The sequence below is a fragment of the Panthera pardus genome, unplaced genomic scaffold (genome assembly GCF_024362965.1).
Source record: "Panthera pardus isolate Hobbes unplaced genomic scaffold, ASM2436296v1 HiC_scaffold_10, whole genome shotgun sequence".
Taxonomy (NCBI): Eukaryota; Metazoa; Chordata; class Mammalia; order Carnivora; family Felidae; genus Panthera; species Panthera pardus.
Genome location: NW_026526655.1, coordinates 58,433,940 through 58,452,259, shown reverse-complemented (window position 1 = coordinate 58,452,259; position 18,320 = coordinate 58,433,940). Strand labels below are relative to the sequence as shown.

General features: G+C 48.1%; 1 protein-coding gene across 1 annotated transcript; it reads left to right on the top strand.

Annotated features, from left to right (window-relative positions):
• The first annotated feature begins 5,410 nt into the window (after positions 1-5,410).
• Positions 5,411-17,793, top strand: LOC109269589 (NF-kappa-B inhibitor beta-like). Its single transcript, XM_053901837.1, is given in 3 exon segments — positions 5,411-5,592; positions 16,987-17,543; positions 17,546-17,793. Coding segments are annotated over 3 exon segments (987 nt in total).
• Positions 17,794-18,320: the final 527 nt, after the last annotated feature.

Sequence of the window (18,320 nt, the reverse complement as noted above, 5' to 3'; positions counted from 1 at the left end):
TCAGTCGGTTAAGCATCTGACTTCAGCTCAGGTCATGATCTCGCGGTTCGTGGGTTCGAGCCCCGTGTCTGGCTCTGTGCTGACAGCTCAGACCCTGGAGCCTGCTTCAGATTCTGTCTCCAGCTCTCTCTGCCCCTCCCCCTGCTTGCGCTCTCTCTGTGTCTCCAAAAATAAACAAACTTTAAAAATACATACATGATTGAATTGGAAGACCACTCTTCATTTTATTTTTTGGAAGACTGTTCTTTAAAAGTTGACAGGGGTACTTGCTAAAATATCCCAAGAGTGTTTTTGAAAACTGATGATGTGTCGTAGACCCTAACGAGTCACGAATTCAACATTCTGCAGTATGGTCTTAAAAATGACAAAAGTCGGGGTGCCTGGGGTGGCTCTGTCAGTTAAGCGTCCTACTTCGGCTCAGGTCATGATCTCACGGTTTGTGAGTTCAAGCCCGGCATCAGGCTCTGTGCTGACAACTTGGAGCCTGGAGCCTGCTTCAGATTCTGTGACTCCCTCTCTCTCTGCCCCTCCCCCACTCTCTCTCTCTCTCTCTCTCTCTCTCTGCCTGCCCCTCCCCCCACCACTCTGTCTCTCTCTCAAAAATAAATAAAACATTAAAAAAATTTTTTAAATGACAAAAGTTAAATATATATAAAATGTAAAATATGTCAAAACAATAATAAAATTCATAAACAGAATCTAGGAGATGGGGAAGACTATGAAAATCTTTAATTTACAAAGACTTGTTTATTATCTGTGTTAAAGTACTTAAAGATATCACTAAACTTAAAGCTTTTTAAAACATTGAACATATAGGTATACCTGGCTGGCTCAGTGTGTGACTTTTTTTTTTTTTAATTCATTTATTTTTGAGAGACAGAGACAGAGTGCAAGCGGGGGAGGGTAAGAGAGAGGGGGAGACACAGAATCCAAAGCAGGCTCCAGGCTCTGAGCTGCCAGCACAGAACCTGACACAGGGCTCGAACCCATGAACCATGAGATCATGACCTGAGCTGAAGTCAGACGCTCAACTGACTGACCCACCCAGGCGCCCCATGGAGTGTATGACTCTTGATCTCCAGGTTGTGGGTTCCATCTCCATGCTGGGGGTAGAGATGACTTAAAAATAAAATCTTTAATAAAGAAAACCTTCACGGGCACCTGGGTGGCTCAGTCAGTTAAGTGTCCAACTTTGGCTTAGGTTGTGATATCACAGTTTGTGGTTTTGAGCCCCACGTCAGGCTCTGCACTGACAGCTCAGAACCTGGAGCCTGCTTTGCAGATTCTGTCTCCCTTCGTCTCTTTCCCTTCCCCACTTGTACGCCCTTTGTTTCTCTCAACAATAAACATTAAAAAAAAAAAAAAACCTTCCAATGTATACTCTTCTTTTTCGGAAAGGCAAGTGTTCTAAATTTGCTCATCTTTTCTGTGATAAGTGGCAGTTAGCACTGTGCTACCTATCCAATAGTTTAGAAAAGAATAAGTTCCCTTAATCTGTCACTCTAACGTACAGTGATATTTTAATGTGAGAGAGAAACAGACTTTGAAAAGAAATTTGTACTATGGAAAAAGTATTGTTGAAAATACTTTAGAAATGTTTAGAAATGTATCAGCCAGTGGTTTAGTTTTAAAGAAAACAAGTTTTACTATCTATAAAAACTCCTATATCTGTACTACTTTAAAAGGTTGGAGAGGAATTTTGAATCTGCTTGAAATCGTCCCAAGTATTTTAGAATGGGGGGCACCTAGGCCCTTTATTAAAATTGTAAAATGTATCAGCTTCTAATAAGCCTGTATGAGTAAATGATTGACTTCAGGAGGAGAGAAATTTACCAGCCAAATTTCATAAAGACCTTTATATAACAGATGAACGGCACGGAAACAATTACTGTGATTTGCTAAATGCACCCATTGCTGCCCTTCCCCACCTGTAGTCACTAACCTTTGTGAGGCCACATCTTCTATAATGCCAGTCAGGTGGCTCGTAAGCAAGGCGTGTGGGGCGCCTGGGTGGTTCAGTCAGTTCAGCACCTGACTCTTGATTTCAGCTCAGGTCGTGATCTCACAGTTCATGAATTCCAGCTATGCATCAGGCTCTGCCCCTGCTAGTGAGGAAACTGCTTGGGATTCTCTCTCTCCCCCTCCCCTGCTGAAGCTTGTGTTTGCTCTCTCTAAACAAACAAACAAACAAACAAACTTAAACAAAAGCAAGGCATGAACTTAGAATTGGACCTTTAAATCCACTTTTTCCGTAAAGGGTTAACCAAGGTTTTTTAATGGAGCAAATGATGAGTGGGTGGGAGGCGGGAAGAGGGATGACTAGACGGAACCCAGGGAATTTTTAGGGTATGAAATTATTTTATATGATGCTGTAATGTAAGGAGACTGTAATGGGCATTTATCAAAGTCCGTGGAATGTGCAACATAAAGAGGAAACCCTAAAGGAAACTGTGGACTTCAGTTAATGATAATGTATCAACATTGGCTCAAGTTTTATAGAAAATGCATCACCCTAATATGAGACGTTATTAATAGGGGCCACTGGGGAGGGGAAAGCGCTGAGCAGGTACATCTGAACTCTGTATACTTTCTGCTCAAATTTTCTATAAACCTAAAACTGCTCCCCAAGCTAATGTCTGTTAATTTTTTTTTTTAATGAGGCATATTTAATTATAGACCTCTAAGGACAGTTCCATCTTTTAGTGACAGCAGAAAGGTACCATAAATAAAAGTGTAAAAATATTGTTTAATTCATTTGCTTTTATATTTGTGTATATTTAATAATGTCCGTAACAGATTATTCCAGTAATACCTAATTATAATTTGTAAGTAAATCAATCTCAGTCTATGGGGAGGGTTGCCTTCTCAGACACTTTTATTGATAACTGTGCACATTCAGAATGTGTGTTGCCGTCTGGACGATGCTTTCCCACAGAGAAAGTAAGCGTCAGCTGGCGCAGTGAATCCCTGGTGGAGGCTTGATAGGCACCCTCAGAGGGTGGTGCTGGGGGGTGATTTACTGCGGCTGCCTTCCCGGGGCCCAGGCAGCACCAACCAGGCAGCATGACTGGGGGAAGTCTGGCCAAGCAGCGGCCATGATTAGGGGCTGCGGGACTTGGTTTATGTGGCCAGATTAAAAGAATTGGAATGCTCATGACCTGACGGAGTGACAGACAGCTGGGGAGCGGGGCTGGAGCCCGGAAGAGCCAGGTCCTCCGGCAAGACTGGCTGAAGCTTGCTGTTAATACAGGAGGTAAGCAACGGGCGACCAGGGCGCAAAGCTCCTGGGCGACCGGGAGGCCCAGCAAAGCTTTAACATGGGTAGACTTTGTCAGCAAGGTCAGTGCTGGCAGCACGGTGGGGCCTGACAATTCCTGTAATCACCAGCTTCGTATCAAAGGTCCCTGGAGTGGTAAGACCCTGCAGGCTGGCGTGGAGAGGATGGACGTGGAGGGCTGTTGGGGACTGACGCCTGTGGGGTCCAGCAAGGAAGGAAGGAAGCAGCTCCCGCTTCCTTACTCACGACAGAATGGAATTAGAAAATGAAACAGCCACTTCCTGGCCTGTGGAAAGAGGATGTTTCCGGGGCGTCCACCAATTAGACAAAACCCCAAAGGCATCCTCTTCCTAATTCCTGAAATCCTGAGTTCTCTGAGTCGGTGTCCCATCAGGAACAGATGTCACGCATGGGTCTCTTGGCAACGAAACTTTTTCTTCGCACAACATTGTGCCGAGCTCTGAATATGTAAAGCAGACATGGGGTCTGAAGGGTGGGCGCTCAGAGGTCTGTCCGTGCTTGGCCTTCCAAAAAATGGGCCCTGGGGCATGATTACAGGACCACTGCCTGGAGAAGCAAGTCCAAGCCCCCTTGATGGGGCATTTGGGGACTTCCTTGACATTGCCCTTATTTTATTCTCCCATCTTATTTCTGGCCGCTCCTTGCTTTATATTTCATGCCCCAAAGTCTAAAATACCTGAGCTCTCTCTGCTCATGCTGTTGCTTGTGTGTGGAATAACTTTGCACCAGCTGCCTCTGACCCAGTCTTCAGAATTCACCTGTGATGGCATCTCCTCTGATGCCTCTGGGCCCCCACAGTGCCCTTGATGTGCCTACATCTGAGACATTCCCTCTCTCTGCTGAAATTCCTCCTGTATCTGTTACCCCCGCTAAGCTGTAAACTTCCCAAGGGCAGGAATCTTTGCAATCTCTGAAACCTCTGTCCCCATTCCCCTCTCCCAGCTCCTGGCTTAACTGATGCAATTGTTTGAACTTTATCAGGCATCGGTTTAGAATTCAAAGGATCCTTTCTAAAAAGCCAGTTTCAGAAAAGAAGGGAGGAGTTCTTAATAAAGGGAGGGAGCTGATACCCGAGAGGAGAGAAGACAGTAGCTGGGGACCGAGGGAGGGAGTCGAGGGGGGTCGGGTCAGGAACACCTCAGAGTCACTGACAGTTGATATCAGGCCTTGGCCCCACTGCTGCTGGGTTGAATTAGTGGTGGGTAGCTGGGAAGATGTCCCCTGGCCTGCGTGGATAGCAGGGCCTCTCCAGGAGCCCTGGAGGCTTCTGATTACTCCTGAGATGCTTCGGGTCTCCAGGGACTCTAACCAACATAATGGCCTTTGAAAAGGAGGGACAGCTGAGCCAGGAAAGTTAGTTCAAGTCCCTGGGGGATGATGATGGCTTGGTTAAGGACTCCTTCAGTTCTGTCTGAAGGAAGAAATGTCTTATTAGAATCATTTGCTTGTGGTTAAGGAAGGAAAGATGGAACTTGTATTACGAGAACCAGATGGATTCTAGGCCTCGTTTTAAAACATTGAACACTCTCCACCTGGGTGTTCTCCACAGACAAAAGGAGCCCGAAATGCCTGCCTTCTCCCCTTCACAGACACATTTCAGGAACAGGTGGAACCGGCTCTGGTACTTGCTGGCTCTGTGACCTTGAGCGAGGTCTTTAAACTTTCTGGGCCTCAGTTTTCCTCATGTATAAAATGGGGACACTAATTGGATCCTACTTCTATTAAAAAAATGTTTTTTTAATCTTTGTTTTTGAGAGACAGAGTGTGAGCAGGGGAGAAGCAGAGAGAGAGGGAGACACAAAATCCAAAGCAGGCTCCGGGCTCTGAGCTGTCAGCACAGAGTCCAACGCGGGGCTCGAACCCACGAACCGTGAGATCATGACCTGAGCGGAAGTCGGATGCCCAACCAACAGCCACCCAGGCGTCCCTATCCTACTTCATTTAATTAAGGAGATAATCCACAGAAAAAGCTCTTAATACAGGGCCTGATGCGAGTAAGCACTCAATGAAAATTAGCTAAAATGATTACTGCTAACACGGAGTCCTTTGGAAACGCTTAACTGAGGATAAAACAGCTGAACTACCAAGAGGCAAGGTGTCATACTTGAAGCCATGGACCAGCAGCATCAGCATCACAGGGAGCTCATTAGCAATGCAGAGTTTGGGGCCCTGCCCCAGAGTCTGAACCTGCAGTTTAACCCGATTCCCCAGGTGACTCACATGCAGGTTAAGACTCTGGAAGACCTGAGGCAGAAGCATGGACATTTCTACCACTTGCTCATTGTGTCTTTTGGGCATGTTCCTTTTCTTCCTTGTGTTTGTCATCTGCAAATCCCTACCTTGTAGGGTCGAGGTGGTGCTCGCAAGACAGTCTGTGCCCAGAGCCCAGGATGGCTCCTGCGCTTTGTAAGTGCTCTTCAGGGTTTGCTGTCCCTGCTCCCTAGCCCCGGGGTTGTGCCACCTTGGCCTCTCACGGGGCCCCGCTCCTGAGCCAGGATTCAGCAGGAGCCAGACTGCCAGGCTCAGTCACCAGCTCCCACACCCGGAGCAAGTTCTGCCTGTGCAGCCTAGGTGGTCACTTCGCTGTTCAAAGTCTCCATTTCCTGTGTGTTAACATTGTAACAATGACTGTGCCTTAGCTCTTGGGGACGCTGAAGCATTGAGCAAGGTGTGCCCCAAGGGGCCAGGTCGAGGCTAGTGCTGCAAGCACATCTCGGCTTTATCGATGGGTGTGCATTGATTAGAGGCCACACTTCAGGCTCAAGTGTGTCCCTGTCCTGCGGGAGGTCTGTGCCTTCTGTCCAACCAACAGGTGCGGGACCTCCCTGGGCTAGAACTCAAGTACCAAGGAGGATGGGATGTATACCCTTAGAGGCAAAGGAGGGATTGAAGGCAGGCTGGGCCATGGGAGTAAACCAGCCTAACCCCTCCCCAGGACACTCACCTGATTCCCCGCTAGACCTTAGCCCTGTGAGGATAGGGCCACTTCTGTCTAGCTCACCATCAAGTTTATGGAGTGTCCAGTGTTTTGCCTGCCACATAATAGGTGCATATGCTAGATGTTGTGTAAGTAATTAAAATAAGAATACTGTAGTTATAAGTGTGGTGGCCAAGGGGAACCCCTTCCCTGTCCTCTGTCTTTCCTGGGCAGCCAAGCTGCCATATTAAGACTGACGGGAAGACCAGCATCTCATTGCTGCCTCTATCTAACACCCTCTTACAGATCCTCATGGTGACTCTGCTGTCGCCATGAGAAGCATGTGCTTTAAAGGTAGGAACAGTCTGCCCAGTCCCCAGCGGGGTTTTTTCTGTGAGGTTAGTGGACAATCCCTCATCTGTTTCAGCTAAATTTGAGTGGTGGGTGGGCAGAATCCATTGCTTGGAGAAGAATCTTGTGCTTAAGTTTGGTTCCAAGTCCTGAAGGGACCATAACTCGTGAAGTTATCCAATTTAAGTGGATATGCTGTACTTTAAGAGCACTGGGTCACAGGAAGTGAAATGATAAAGGTAAAACTCTGTTACAACTAATGCCACCAAAGGATGGCCTCCTGGTAACAAACTGTTGGCCTTGGTGTTTTTCTCCACAATAGTCGCGGGTGCTATTTTGAGGCTGGTCTTTGGAGAAGGGGAAGAGCAGCCCATGAGGGTGAGGGAGGATGGTGGAAGGAAGGGAGGGCCTGGGAAAACTGAGGGAAAGGTGGCTAAGGTCCTGCTGAGGAGCAAATGAGGACCCACTTAGACCTCCTCGGGGCCTGGAAGTTTATTTAGATTGAGGAGAGAATGATCCCTTTGGGGGGAAGGATGAAGAGGAGATTGGAAGGCTGAGGGTCAAGGCGATGAGTTGCATTTTCAGTGCCCTGGAGGCGGGAAGGTATAGACTGGTAACTGGTACCAAAGTTTGGGTGTTGTCTCTCTGAAACCCGACATTCTCAGCAGAAGTTACGCATCAGAGGTGGGCAGAGAAGACTGGCAGGCCTTTTTCTTCATCTTCTCTTTTTGTCAGCTCAAAGGTGATTTAAGAGTTTTCTCTCTCCTGTTGGCGTGAGAAAAGATGGTGAGAAAAGGAGGGAGATGAGCCATGGCCACCCACACCCTTGGCCGAGCACGTCTGCGAAGCAGCCTGCGGGAAGGAGTGGACCCTGGGGAGGGGCCGCTGCTCCAAGGCCTGTCTTTCTGAGTCAGAGGGACACCTGTCCTTTCTGGGACACAGCAGAGCCGAGACTAATGTGAGTCCCAAGGCTGTCATTTTGTCAGGAGAAGGGCCCTGGGGGCGGGGGGTGCTGGGGCTGTCAGCCCCTTCTGACCGCCTCCCAGAGGGACTCCCTCTCTTGGGGAGGAGGTAGCGTATGCAAGGCGATTTAAGGAGTGACCTGAAGGGTGCAAGCTATTTAAGGTCATTTAGTGCTTCTCAGTGGGTTTCTTTCCTACTGCTGCCCACAGACTTTCAACCTGGGTCAAGTTCCTGCGCACGCACACACAGACACACACACACACACACACACACACACACACACGCACACACAGATGCAAGCATCCCCTCAGTCTGGGTCTGAGACGAGCCCCTGAGAGCCCTTCCTTCTTTCATCTGAGTCCTGGAGTGGGAGGGAGACAAAGCCAATCTCAGACCCTTCCTGAAATCAGCCCGCTCGGTCGTGTGGAGGCGATCAGATGGAACAGCTATCTGAAAGGCTTTGAAAAAGCGAAGCATGAGACTGCTGCACGCTTCTACTCTGCTGTTTACCTTGTGGTCAGGAGAAGACAGAAATGCCGCTCCCAAAAGCAGGGCCGATCTCTTTGTCTCTCTTTCCCCATCTTCCCCTTAACCCACATGAGGCCATCCCACAAACTCCCCTTCCGCCCAGCCAGCCTTGGACCCAGACACGAGGGAAGGTGTGTGGGGGCTGGACGTAAGGGCACGTGCCTGACCCCATCTTCTGCCCTTTTCCCTCGTTTGGGTTTTGGCACCAGCTGGTTTCCATTCTAGTTCCTGTTCTTCAGGGATATGATTTCGTGCTCATTCTCACATACTGCAAGGCAAACCTGAGTGAGAGAATGGTCAAATGAAAAGAAGCTCTTGAATCCAAGAGAGGAAAAAGGTGGGCAGAGGAGGGGTGTCAGGGGCGTGCCTTCAAGTCCACCCTCCACATTCTCCAACTCCTTGATCCAAGTGCCTGGTCCAAATCTAGAGTTAAAAGTATTCAATACAAAAAAATTTGGGGGGGGGGGGGTGCCTGGCTGGCTCCGTCCATAGTGCGGCTCTTGATCTCGCAGTTGTGAGTTCAAGCCCCATGTTGGGTGCAGATTGCTTAAAAATGAAATCTTGGAAAATTCTTTATTCTGAGATTATGACTTTTTTGCTTCTTGGTGTTAAAGTTCATTTTTTTCCCCATAAAATGAAGATGATAAGTGATTTTAAAAACTATTCATAGTTAGCAAAATAAGATATTGGCAACCTCATGTCAGTCAGTCCCAAGGAAAAAAATTGTTTTAAGTTTTTATGTGACATCCCAAAGTCTGGGAACCACTGGTTTAGAACATTGTCCACCCCAGATGGCTTGGCCAGAGCGACCTTTCACATTTCTGACACGGTGCCCACAGGGAACACCTGCGCCATCCAGCATCTTTTCGTGACAGGTAGGAAAGTGATGGAGCAAACTCTTTCTGACATCATGGATTCTAGGATAATATAAGTCTTATTTTCCATTGGCATCCTTGCACCACAGAAAAATGATTAGAAAAAATCAACATGATTTTGGCAGCAATGAAACAATGGCTACATTTCCATTTTTGAGAGTTATGTGCATAGAGCAGCTGAAATACACTTCTCCATTAGAACCTGTTTTTAATTAGCTGTGGATCTCTATTGCTTCCTGATTCTGTTGAATTGAATTAAATTGAACAGATATGCATTTGGATACTAACTGGACCCGTGCAGAATGAGGAAAACTGAGTGGATTAGATGTGGCTGCTGCTTTCAAAGAAGTTCCAATCCAGTAGCATGATAAGAAAAGAAACTGCTTGATAATGGGAAGAAGAGGGGAGAGGCATGAGAAGACTCAATCTTAGGGTGGGAATCGGGGGAAGTTCAGAGGAGACAGAGGTCATAGTTGACAGGGGACCAGAAAAAGCATGATGAGAAAGGTGGCATCTTGATGGACCAGCCCTTGTGAGCAATTTGGGGGCAGTAACTGTTAATTACCCTAGCATCCCTAGTAACTGGCACCCAGTAAGTACTCAATAAATGTTTGAAGAATTAATTAAATACTAATGGCAGTGGGTGTTCTGGCTAAAATAAAGAGTTACTAAGTACCGTGCTTTTCTCAAGACTTAAAATATTTGGGAACAGCTCTTTGTTTAAGCAAGTTTTATGTGTATTGAGGGATGATTTTCCAGGTTTTAATTCAGTGGCTGCAGTACTTACTTTTCAGCACAAGAGGGAGCTGCTGCCCAGTTTATTTAACTGAAATAGCGTTTCTCTAGATTTGCCCCTATCTTCTTAAGTTACCGTGTAGTATATTGTGCCATTTAACCACCCTCCCCCAAATACCCTACCAACCAAAAAATCCTATCACAATACAATACAGTTATTATCAATGGTGCGTTATTTTCTGAAAGGAATTTCTCCTAAATTACATGATTAGTAGGGGGGAAAAAAAGTAACATTTAAAATGTGTTATGAACAAGATACCTCAGACCAAGCTGGAAGGTTCTTCAGAACCCTAAGTAAACTCAGCACTTTCCGGTATCGGCAGTTCTGCTTATAATCATGCCTGAGGGCCCCATATGTAGACCACAAATCTGAGGTAACAGATATTTGCAGGTGCCCAAGTTTTCCTGAGGGTCAAAGTCTAGCTGAGATGTTGGCTGAGTCCTGGCCTTCAAACTTGATATGTACATTTTCTGTTGCCAAGAGGTGCAAAGGACAGACTACGAGGTAGCCTAAATCCAGGTGTATATCTTGAATAAGAACACATGATATTGAGAGTTATCAGAACTTAGGGGACAGCTAGCAAGTAATGACGATTTTGAAGGAGTTTTTGCTACAGGATGCTCTACAGAATTTTCCCCATGGCACATTTAAAAAACAAAAACCAAAAAACTTGAATTACCAAAACCGAATCCACATGGTACGTTTCAGAGACAGCATTTCTATCAAATACAGTGTGTGCTGTTATCTGAAAACAGCCCCTCTGTAAATGACAGGGCATAGATAGTTTAATGTGGGAGGTGGTATTATGAAGGTAAACAGAGATCAGTGTGTTTTTAGCTGTCGGAGGATAAAATGACTTAAAGGGAAGGAGCATTTGCTCAATTCATGAGTGGGTTTTCCCGCTGCTGAATTTCATCTTAAAGAAAGAAAACAAGCCATTGGTCTTTCCAGAACTATTTCATTGCTTATGGTTCTTTTTGGAACAGGAAGTCCCAGCTTTCCGCCATCACCAATAGCCAGACTCTCCCATCTCTGAATGCCGTGTTTGTGTGTCCCCTTCTCCCTGTACTGTGGGTCCACACTGTTCACTTCTGGGGGGTGAGGATCAGGGCTTCCAGACTTTTGTGTCGCCAACGCAGTGACACAAAGGTCCAAGGTCAGCAGGGGACAATTCATTTGTGTTTAGAAAAAAAATCACAGCCATGGGTGATTGATAAAGGAGGAAGAAACGGGGTCTTCATACTTAAAGGTTGTGTCTGTTGCCTGTTTTTGGTTGGTTGGTTGGTTGTTAAATCTTAATGCTCCAGTGAAGAGGTAGCAGGAATGGTGAGGAACCTGGACTCAGGCACCTTGGGTTCAAGTGGCAGCTCGGTGGCCGTGGGCAAGATTCCTGCCCTTCAGCGTCTCCGCTTCTTCATGAGTAACGTGGCATGATGCCGCTGCTGTAAACTTACCACGTTGGACTTATTGTGTATAAAGGACCCCAAACAGTGACTGGCACATAGTAATGTCATAAACACTATTAGTAATTATAGAGTAGAATAATTATATTTACTGACAAATAGTCAAGATATACTTTGATTTATTAAAAGCCAAGGAGATGGGTTGATGAGAATGTTCTGCAATTGTATATCTGGAATTGATGGTCGCAGAGCCTCATGAATATACTAAAAACCACTGAATTGTATACTTTCAAATAGTGAATTTTATGGTATGTGAATTATATCTAGTAAAAAAATGTAATAAAGACAAATTCAATAAATATTTGTACTCAACCGTCTCCTGGGTTTGGTGGAGGAAATACCGCGTTTCAGGACATAGCCTCTGCCCCGGAGGGTGTTACTTCAGGGGCACCTCCAGAGCATTGGCCACTTTTCCTAGCACCCTGGAGAAGACGTTGCTATCCACAGATTTTACTCTGAGACTCAGAAGGGTTAAGTAACTTGCCCAAGGTCCCACAGGAAGTATGGGTAGCAGGAACCCAACTACCTTCTTCAGGTAGGGGCAGTCTTATTGAGGACAGATGATTTACATCCATAAAGTAATTAGGGAAGCAGACATCACAGGAGATCATCAGGCCCCTTATATGTGATGAGGAAAATAAAGGAGAGCATAGGTCTTGACCAGCCGGAAGACGGGGGTGGTGGGGTGGGGGGTGTAGGTTCCTGGAAGCAAAGGGCTTTGAGAAAGGGCCTTTACAGGTGGATTTGGTGTTAGTGATGCAGATCAGTTGCAGTGCGGGTAGATGTCCTTAGAGATGTGTAGGAAGGGCTCATAGATCTGTTTTTCCTGGAACTAATGTATATGCTCATGCCGAAAAGTCTTATGGTGTGCATATTCACAAACATGCATATATATAGAAATTCATAGGCATTGTGTGGGCTAGTTATACCAGGGCAGGATGTTAGAGAGTGAGGGCAATCTAAAGACAATTTAGGTTGCTAACCCTTTCACTCCCTTATCTCCTAATTGATTAATCAAATTTTTTGAGCACGTACCCAATGCCTGAGAATATAAACATAAATAAAATACCTTTTGGTATTTTGTTTGGGAGGATTCCAAGGTAGGAGTTGATAGCAGACAGGTATGCAAGAAAATACTATAAAGTGGTAAGTGGTTATCTAGCAAAAAGCTAGGAAAGGGAATGGAACCATAGGCTTAAAAGCCCTTTATCAAACGGATGTTCAAGAAATAAAGGTTGTGTGGGGCGCCTGAGTGGCTCAGTCGGTTAAGCATCTGACTCTTCATCTGGGCTTGGGTCATGATCTTACAGTTCATGAGTTCAAGCCCCAAGTCGGGCTCCTCGCTGACAGCATGGAGCCTGCTTGGGATTCTGTCTCTCTCCCTCTCTCTCTGCTCCTCCCCACTCACGGTCTCTCTCAAACTAAAATAAATAAGATATATATATATATAAATGTTGTTCAAGAGGTTTATTTTCCCGACTAAAAAATACACTCTGTTACAAAGTACTGTAGGAGGGTCTTTGCTGGCTGATAAAGCGAGAAGAAAGATTTGGGGAAGAGGTGCTCAAAGAGCACTCTCCCCTCACGGTAGGCTCCCTGGGTGCTGAGTGGCCACTTGCCTCAAAGTGGTTTAAATTTGAAGTGGGGCAATTCCCCTGTTCTACCCTGTCCTTCCTTCCTGAAGGCAAATGTGCTGGGGGTTGGTTCAAGGAGGGAGCTAGGAGCCTTAAGGATATTGGTGGAGAGAGGTGTTAACATTCCTCCAAGAGGCAACTCATTTCTCTATCAGTGCCCTGTTTTCACCCAGTCCTCACCCAGGGACCATTTTCAAGGTTAAGAAAGGGGCAGTTTGTGATTAAAAAAAAAAAACAAACACTTTTTATTGTGGTGAAATCTGCACAAAATGTATCACTTTAACCACCATACAGTATACAATTCAGCAGCCCTAAGTATGTCTGCAAGGCTGTGCAATCATCCCTCCTCTCCGTTTCCCAAACTTTCCATTATGCCAAACTGAAACTTTGTACCATTAGATAATAACTCACCCTTCCCCCCCCCCCCCCCCCGCCCCTGTTCTAACCACTGGTCTACTTTCTGTCACTATAGATTTGCCTATTCTAAGCATCTCATATAAATGGAATCCTACAATATTTGTTTGTTTGCATCTTGCTTATTTCACTTAGCACCATGTTATCAAGGCTCATGTACGTTGAAGCATGTGTCAGAATTTCATTCCTTTTCAAGGCTGAGTAGTATTCCATTGTGTGTATATACATTTTGCTTATCCGTTCATCATTGATGGACATTTGAGTTGTTTCCACCTTTTGACTATTGGGAATAGTGAACGCTGGTGTACAGGTCCCAGCTTGAAATTCCTTCGGGTTTATACCTACAAGTGGAATTGCTGGGTAATATGGTAATTCGATTTAGCTTTTTGGGGAACCACCAAACTGCTTTCCACAGCAGCTGCACCATTTTACATTATCAATAACAATGTAGCAATGTGCAAAGGTTCCAATTTTTTTTAATGTTTTATTTTTATTTTTGAGAGAGCGAGAGCGCATCTGTGAGTAGGGGAGGGGTAGAGAGAGAGGGAGACAGAAGATCTGAAGCAGGATCCAGGCTCTCTGCTGACAGCAGGCAGCCTGATATGGGGCTTGAACTCCCAAAGCGAGATCATGTCCTGAGCTGAAGTCAGATGCTAACCGCTAACTGACTAAGCCACTCAGGGGCCCCAAGGGTTCCAATTTCTTCATGTCCTTGTCAACAGCCACCACAGAAGAGTGTGAACTCCTGAACTCGAGGTGAAAAAAGTCAAGTACCGTTTCTGTTTTGTTTCTGGTTTTTTACTCCACTCCCTTCCCAGCTTTGCTTTTTAACAAAACTTATCTTGGAGCAATTTTGGATTTCCAGAAAAGTTGCAAAGATAGATGTCTGAGTTTGTTCAAGCTGCTGTAACAAAATACCACAGACTGGGTGGCTTATAAACTACAGAAATTTGTTCCTCACAATTCTGGAGGCTGGGAGTCCAAGATCAGGGTGCTGGCGTCCCTGGGTCCCAGGGAGGACCCTCGTTAGAGTTGCGGACTGCAGGCTTCCTGCTGCGTTACCGTGGTAGAAGGGGTGGGCTGGCTCCCTGGGGCTTCTTCCACAAGGTCATTAGTGTCATTAGTGTCATTCAGAAGCGCTCCACGCTGGTGACTGAGCACCTCCCAAAGGCCCCACCTCCTCATACCATCACATTGGGGATTAGGTTTCCAACATGAGTTTGGGTGAGATGCGAACATTCAGACCATAGCAATAGAACTGAAAGCTCCCAAATGCCCTTCACCCAGCACCCCTCAATGTTCACGTAGCCACGGTACGTGAAGACTGGTACGATGCTCTTAACTAAATACTAGACTTTATTCAGATTTCACCTCCTTTCCACTAAGGTCCTTTTCCTGTTCCAGAACTCAAGTCCAGAACGTGCTACACTGCAGTGAGCCGCTCTGCTTCGTATTTGCTGAGACACTTTCCTCTCTGAGCCTCAGTTTTCTCACGTGTCCAGCGGGGACAACTTTAGTGTGACCTCTACCTCACAGGGTGCAGTGAGGATTGGAGGGGGTAGGGGAGGCGAGGGTGTTTGTGGGCCGTGCAGCTTCCTGCCAATGTAAAGGGTCATTACTGAAGCCTGCAGTGTCCTCTCCTCTCCACTGGCCACCTGCGGCCTGCACTAGATCTGGGACTCTTGCTGACTCCCTGCCATGGGCTGTGGGGAGGAGGCTTTCCCACTAGGCCTGCCCTGGCCGGGGCACTCCTGGTGCTCCAGGCCCTGTAGGCTGATTGGGGGGGTGCGGACATTGCCTGGCTGACCAAGGGCTTTGATGGGGTTCCTCCCACGAGTGCTTCCCATGTGTTCCGGAAGCTCCCCTGGGTGCCGGTAGCTTCAAGCTTTTGGGGGGGAGGAGGCTGGAAGTTATAGATGCTGCTCTCTCCCGGGCATTTGAAATGACCAGTGCAGTTTCAGCAGGCCACAGAGGCAGGACAAACCATGGGTTGGCTCAGCTGCTTTCGATTCTCTCCTGGTTGGAGTAGGGGAGGGGTGGCGGGTTGAGGTGCAGGGGTGAAGCGTCGAGTCTCTTTTGGGAGGTGGCGGGAGTCTAGCTCGCCTTGTCCTCTCCACTCGTAGCTTCCTCTGGGGTTTCCTGGAAGGATTTCCCATCTGCCCACAGCCTCTCTCTGCCGCACTGCTTCCTGTTTTGTGCTTATAGCTGACTAGTGGCCCCCAAAGCTGTGTCTAAGTCCTAATCCCTAATACCTGTGAATGTGACGTTATTTGGAACTAGGGTCTTTGCAGTTGTAACTACGTTAAGGACCTTATAATAAGATTATTCTGGGTTTAGGGTAGGCCCTAAATCCAATGACAGGTGTTCTTATAAAGTTTTTATTTATTTATTTTGAGAGATGAAGAGAACGCGAGCAGGGAAGGGGCAGAGAGAGAGAGAGAGAGGAAGAGAGAGAATCCCAGATGGGATCTGTGCTGTCAGCACAAAGCCTGACACGGGGCTTGAACTCATGAACCGTGAGATCATGACCTGAGCCAAAACCAAGAGTTGGACACTTAACCGACTGAGCCACCCAGGTGCCACTCCAGGTATTCTTATAAAGGACAGAAAAGGAGAGGACGCTGAGAAGAAGGCATGTGAAGACAGAAGCACAGGGTGGAGTTATGCTGCCACAAGCCAAGGGTCACCAAGGGCTGCCAGCAGCCAGCAGAAGCTACAAGTGAGGCATGGAACCGATCGCCCTCAGAACCTCCAGAAGGAATCAGCCTGTTAACACCCTAATTTTGGACTTCTGGCCTTGTCTGAGCTCAGGCTGCCGTAACTAGATACCACAGAATGGGTGGCTTAACCAACAGAAATTTATCTTCTCACAGTCCTGGAGGCTGGAAATCTGGATTCTGGCATGGCCGGATTTGGGTGAGGGCCCTCTTCCTGACTTGCCGACGGCCATCTTCTCACCGTGTCCTCACAAGGCAGCGAGCAAAGAGAGACAGCAAGTGTTTCTCCTTAGAAAGTACTCATCTTGGGGCACCAGGGCAGCTCAGTCTGCTGAGTGCCCGACTCCTGATTTTTGGCTCAGCTCCGTGATCCCAGGGTCGTGAGATTGAGCTCCCTGTCAAGCTCTGTGCTGACCGTGGAGCCTGCTTAGGATTCTCTCTCCCCCTGTCTCTCTGCCCCCTCCCCTGCTCATGTGCTCTCTCTCTCTCTCAAATAAAAAGTAAATAATAAATAAAGTTTAAAAAATCAATATTATTCTTTTTTAAAAAAAAGGCACTAATCCTGTTGTGGGGATCCCACTCTCATGACTTCACCTAAACCTAAACTCCCAAAAGCCCCACCTTCAAATACCATCCCATTGGGGTTCAGGGCTTGTGTATAAATTTTAGGGGGACACGCTTCAGTTCACGACAGGCCTCCAGAACTGGGAGAGAGTAAGTTTCTGTTGTTTGAAGCCACCCAGCTTGCGGCACGTGTTTGTGCAGCCTTGGGGCACTGAGGCAAGGCTCTTCCCCGCTCCTCTAGGCCACCTCCTCGCTGAAACACCAATCCAAAAGAAGACTTAGAGGCCACGGTTGGGGGACTACGGCCGGGGCACCAGTTCAGGAAGGCTGTGGATGCCCATGAATGGTGTGACAGCGGCCTCGGCTGTCGGGGTCGAACTCTGTGACTCTGGGAGCACCAGCGCGGGGCGGAGGCGGGCCGGGGCTGTTGTGGGCACCGCTCACCCTTGGCTGTGGTCCCCTGAAGATGGGGACCGGCACCGCGCTCGGAGGTGATTCATCACCACGAGCCTTTCCCGGATTTCCTGCTGGGCTTTGCAGCTGGCACCGAGTCCCTGCACCTGCAGGATGAGCTGGGCCAAGCAGCCCGGCACTTGGCAGACAGCCTGGGGAGGCGTCCACGGTGCAGAGGTTGTGTGTGGCACGCAGTGGGTTGCATGGCAGAGCGTGGGCCGCACGGTGCTGGTCCAGCCCCCACTGGGTGCCCCGAGGAGCCCCTGACCCCTACCTCCCGCGGGCCCCAAACACACCCCCAACACCGACCCAAGAACCAGCCAGGAGAAGTTAGAGAAACTGAGGAGGACCGGAAGCTGCAGTTGCGGGTTGAAAATTACCAGGACCCCCGCCCACTCCACGTGGCCACCACCCTGGAAGAGGCAGACTTGGTCTGGCTGTTCCAGGAGGCCCCAGCCAACCTCAGCAAACCAGAGCCTGGGTGCAGCCTGCCCTTGGCAGTGGAGGTCCACGTGGCTGACTTGCTGGAGAGTCTCCTGAGGGCAGGCTCAGACCCCGCTGTCGCCATGTCTGTGGCTGTATGCCATGGGGTGGCACCACTGTCTGGTGCCACCCCATCCTCTCCAGCCTCCTCTGCACACGCGGAGCCCCTGAGCCCGAGGAGGAGGGCAGCAAGCCTGGCTCCTGCAGCAGTGGCAACAGCGACAGTGACAGTGGGGATGAGGGTGTGAGTCAGGAGGAAAGACGGGGTGGCCCGGCTGGGGGTCAGGGTAAACCAGCAGGCAGGAAAGGGGAGAAGAGCTCCGGGGCAGAGCGTTGAGACTGATCTTGGGCTGCCACAGTTGCAGCACTCGGGCTGCAGTCAGGACAGACCTAGGCAGGGGTAGTGGGAAGAAATTAAGGCAATGGCAGAGCTGGGACCCAGGCAGAAGTGCAGAAAAGAGCATGGTTGTGGTGACTGGTAAACACAAGCAGTGGGATGGGGCAGTGTGGGGTGACCTTGGGGGTCAAGAATTGGAGAACCCGGGCTGTAGGAAGATAACCTCGGCAGCAGTGATCAGACCATGGATGTCGGTGGGGAAAGACCTTAGCTAGCAGGGAGGAGGTTTGCGTGGAAAACCCAGGAAGCAGAGACACTCCCTTGGGCAAAGGACAGCATTGAGTGATGGGGCTTGAGGAATTTGGGTAGATGCGGGGGTGGGGAGGGAGAGACCGCAGGTGGCTGTGGCTGCCCAAGAACTGTCATGGGGCTAGAGCTCAAGCAGCAGCTGTGGTGAGAAATGACCTTGAACATGGTGGTTTGAGAACCAGGAGCAGGGAACTCAGGCTTGAAGGCAAGACTGGCGG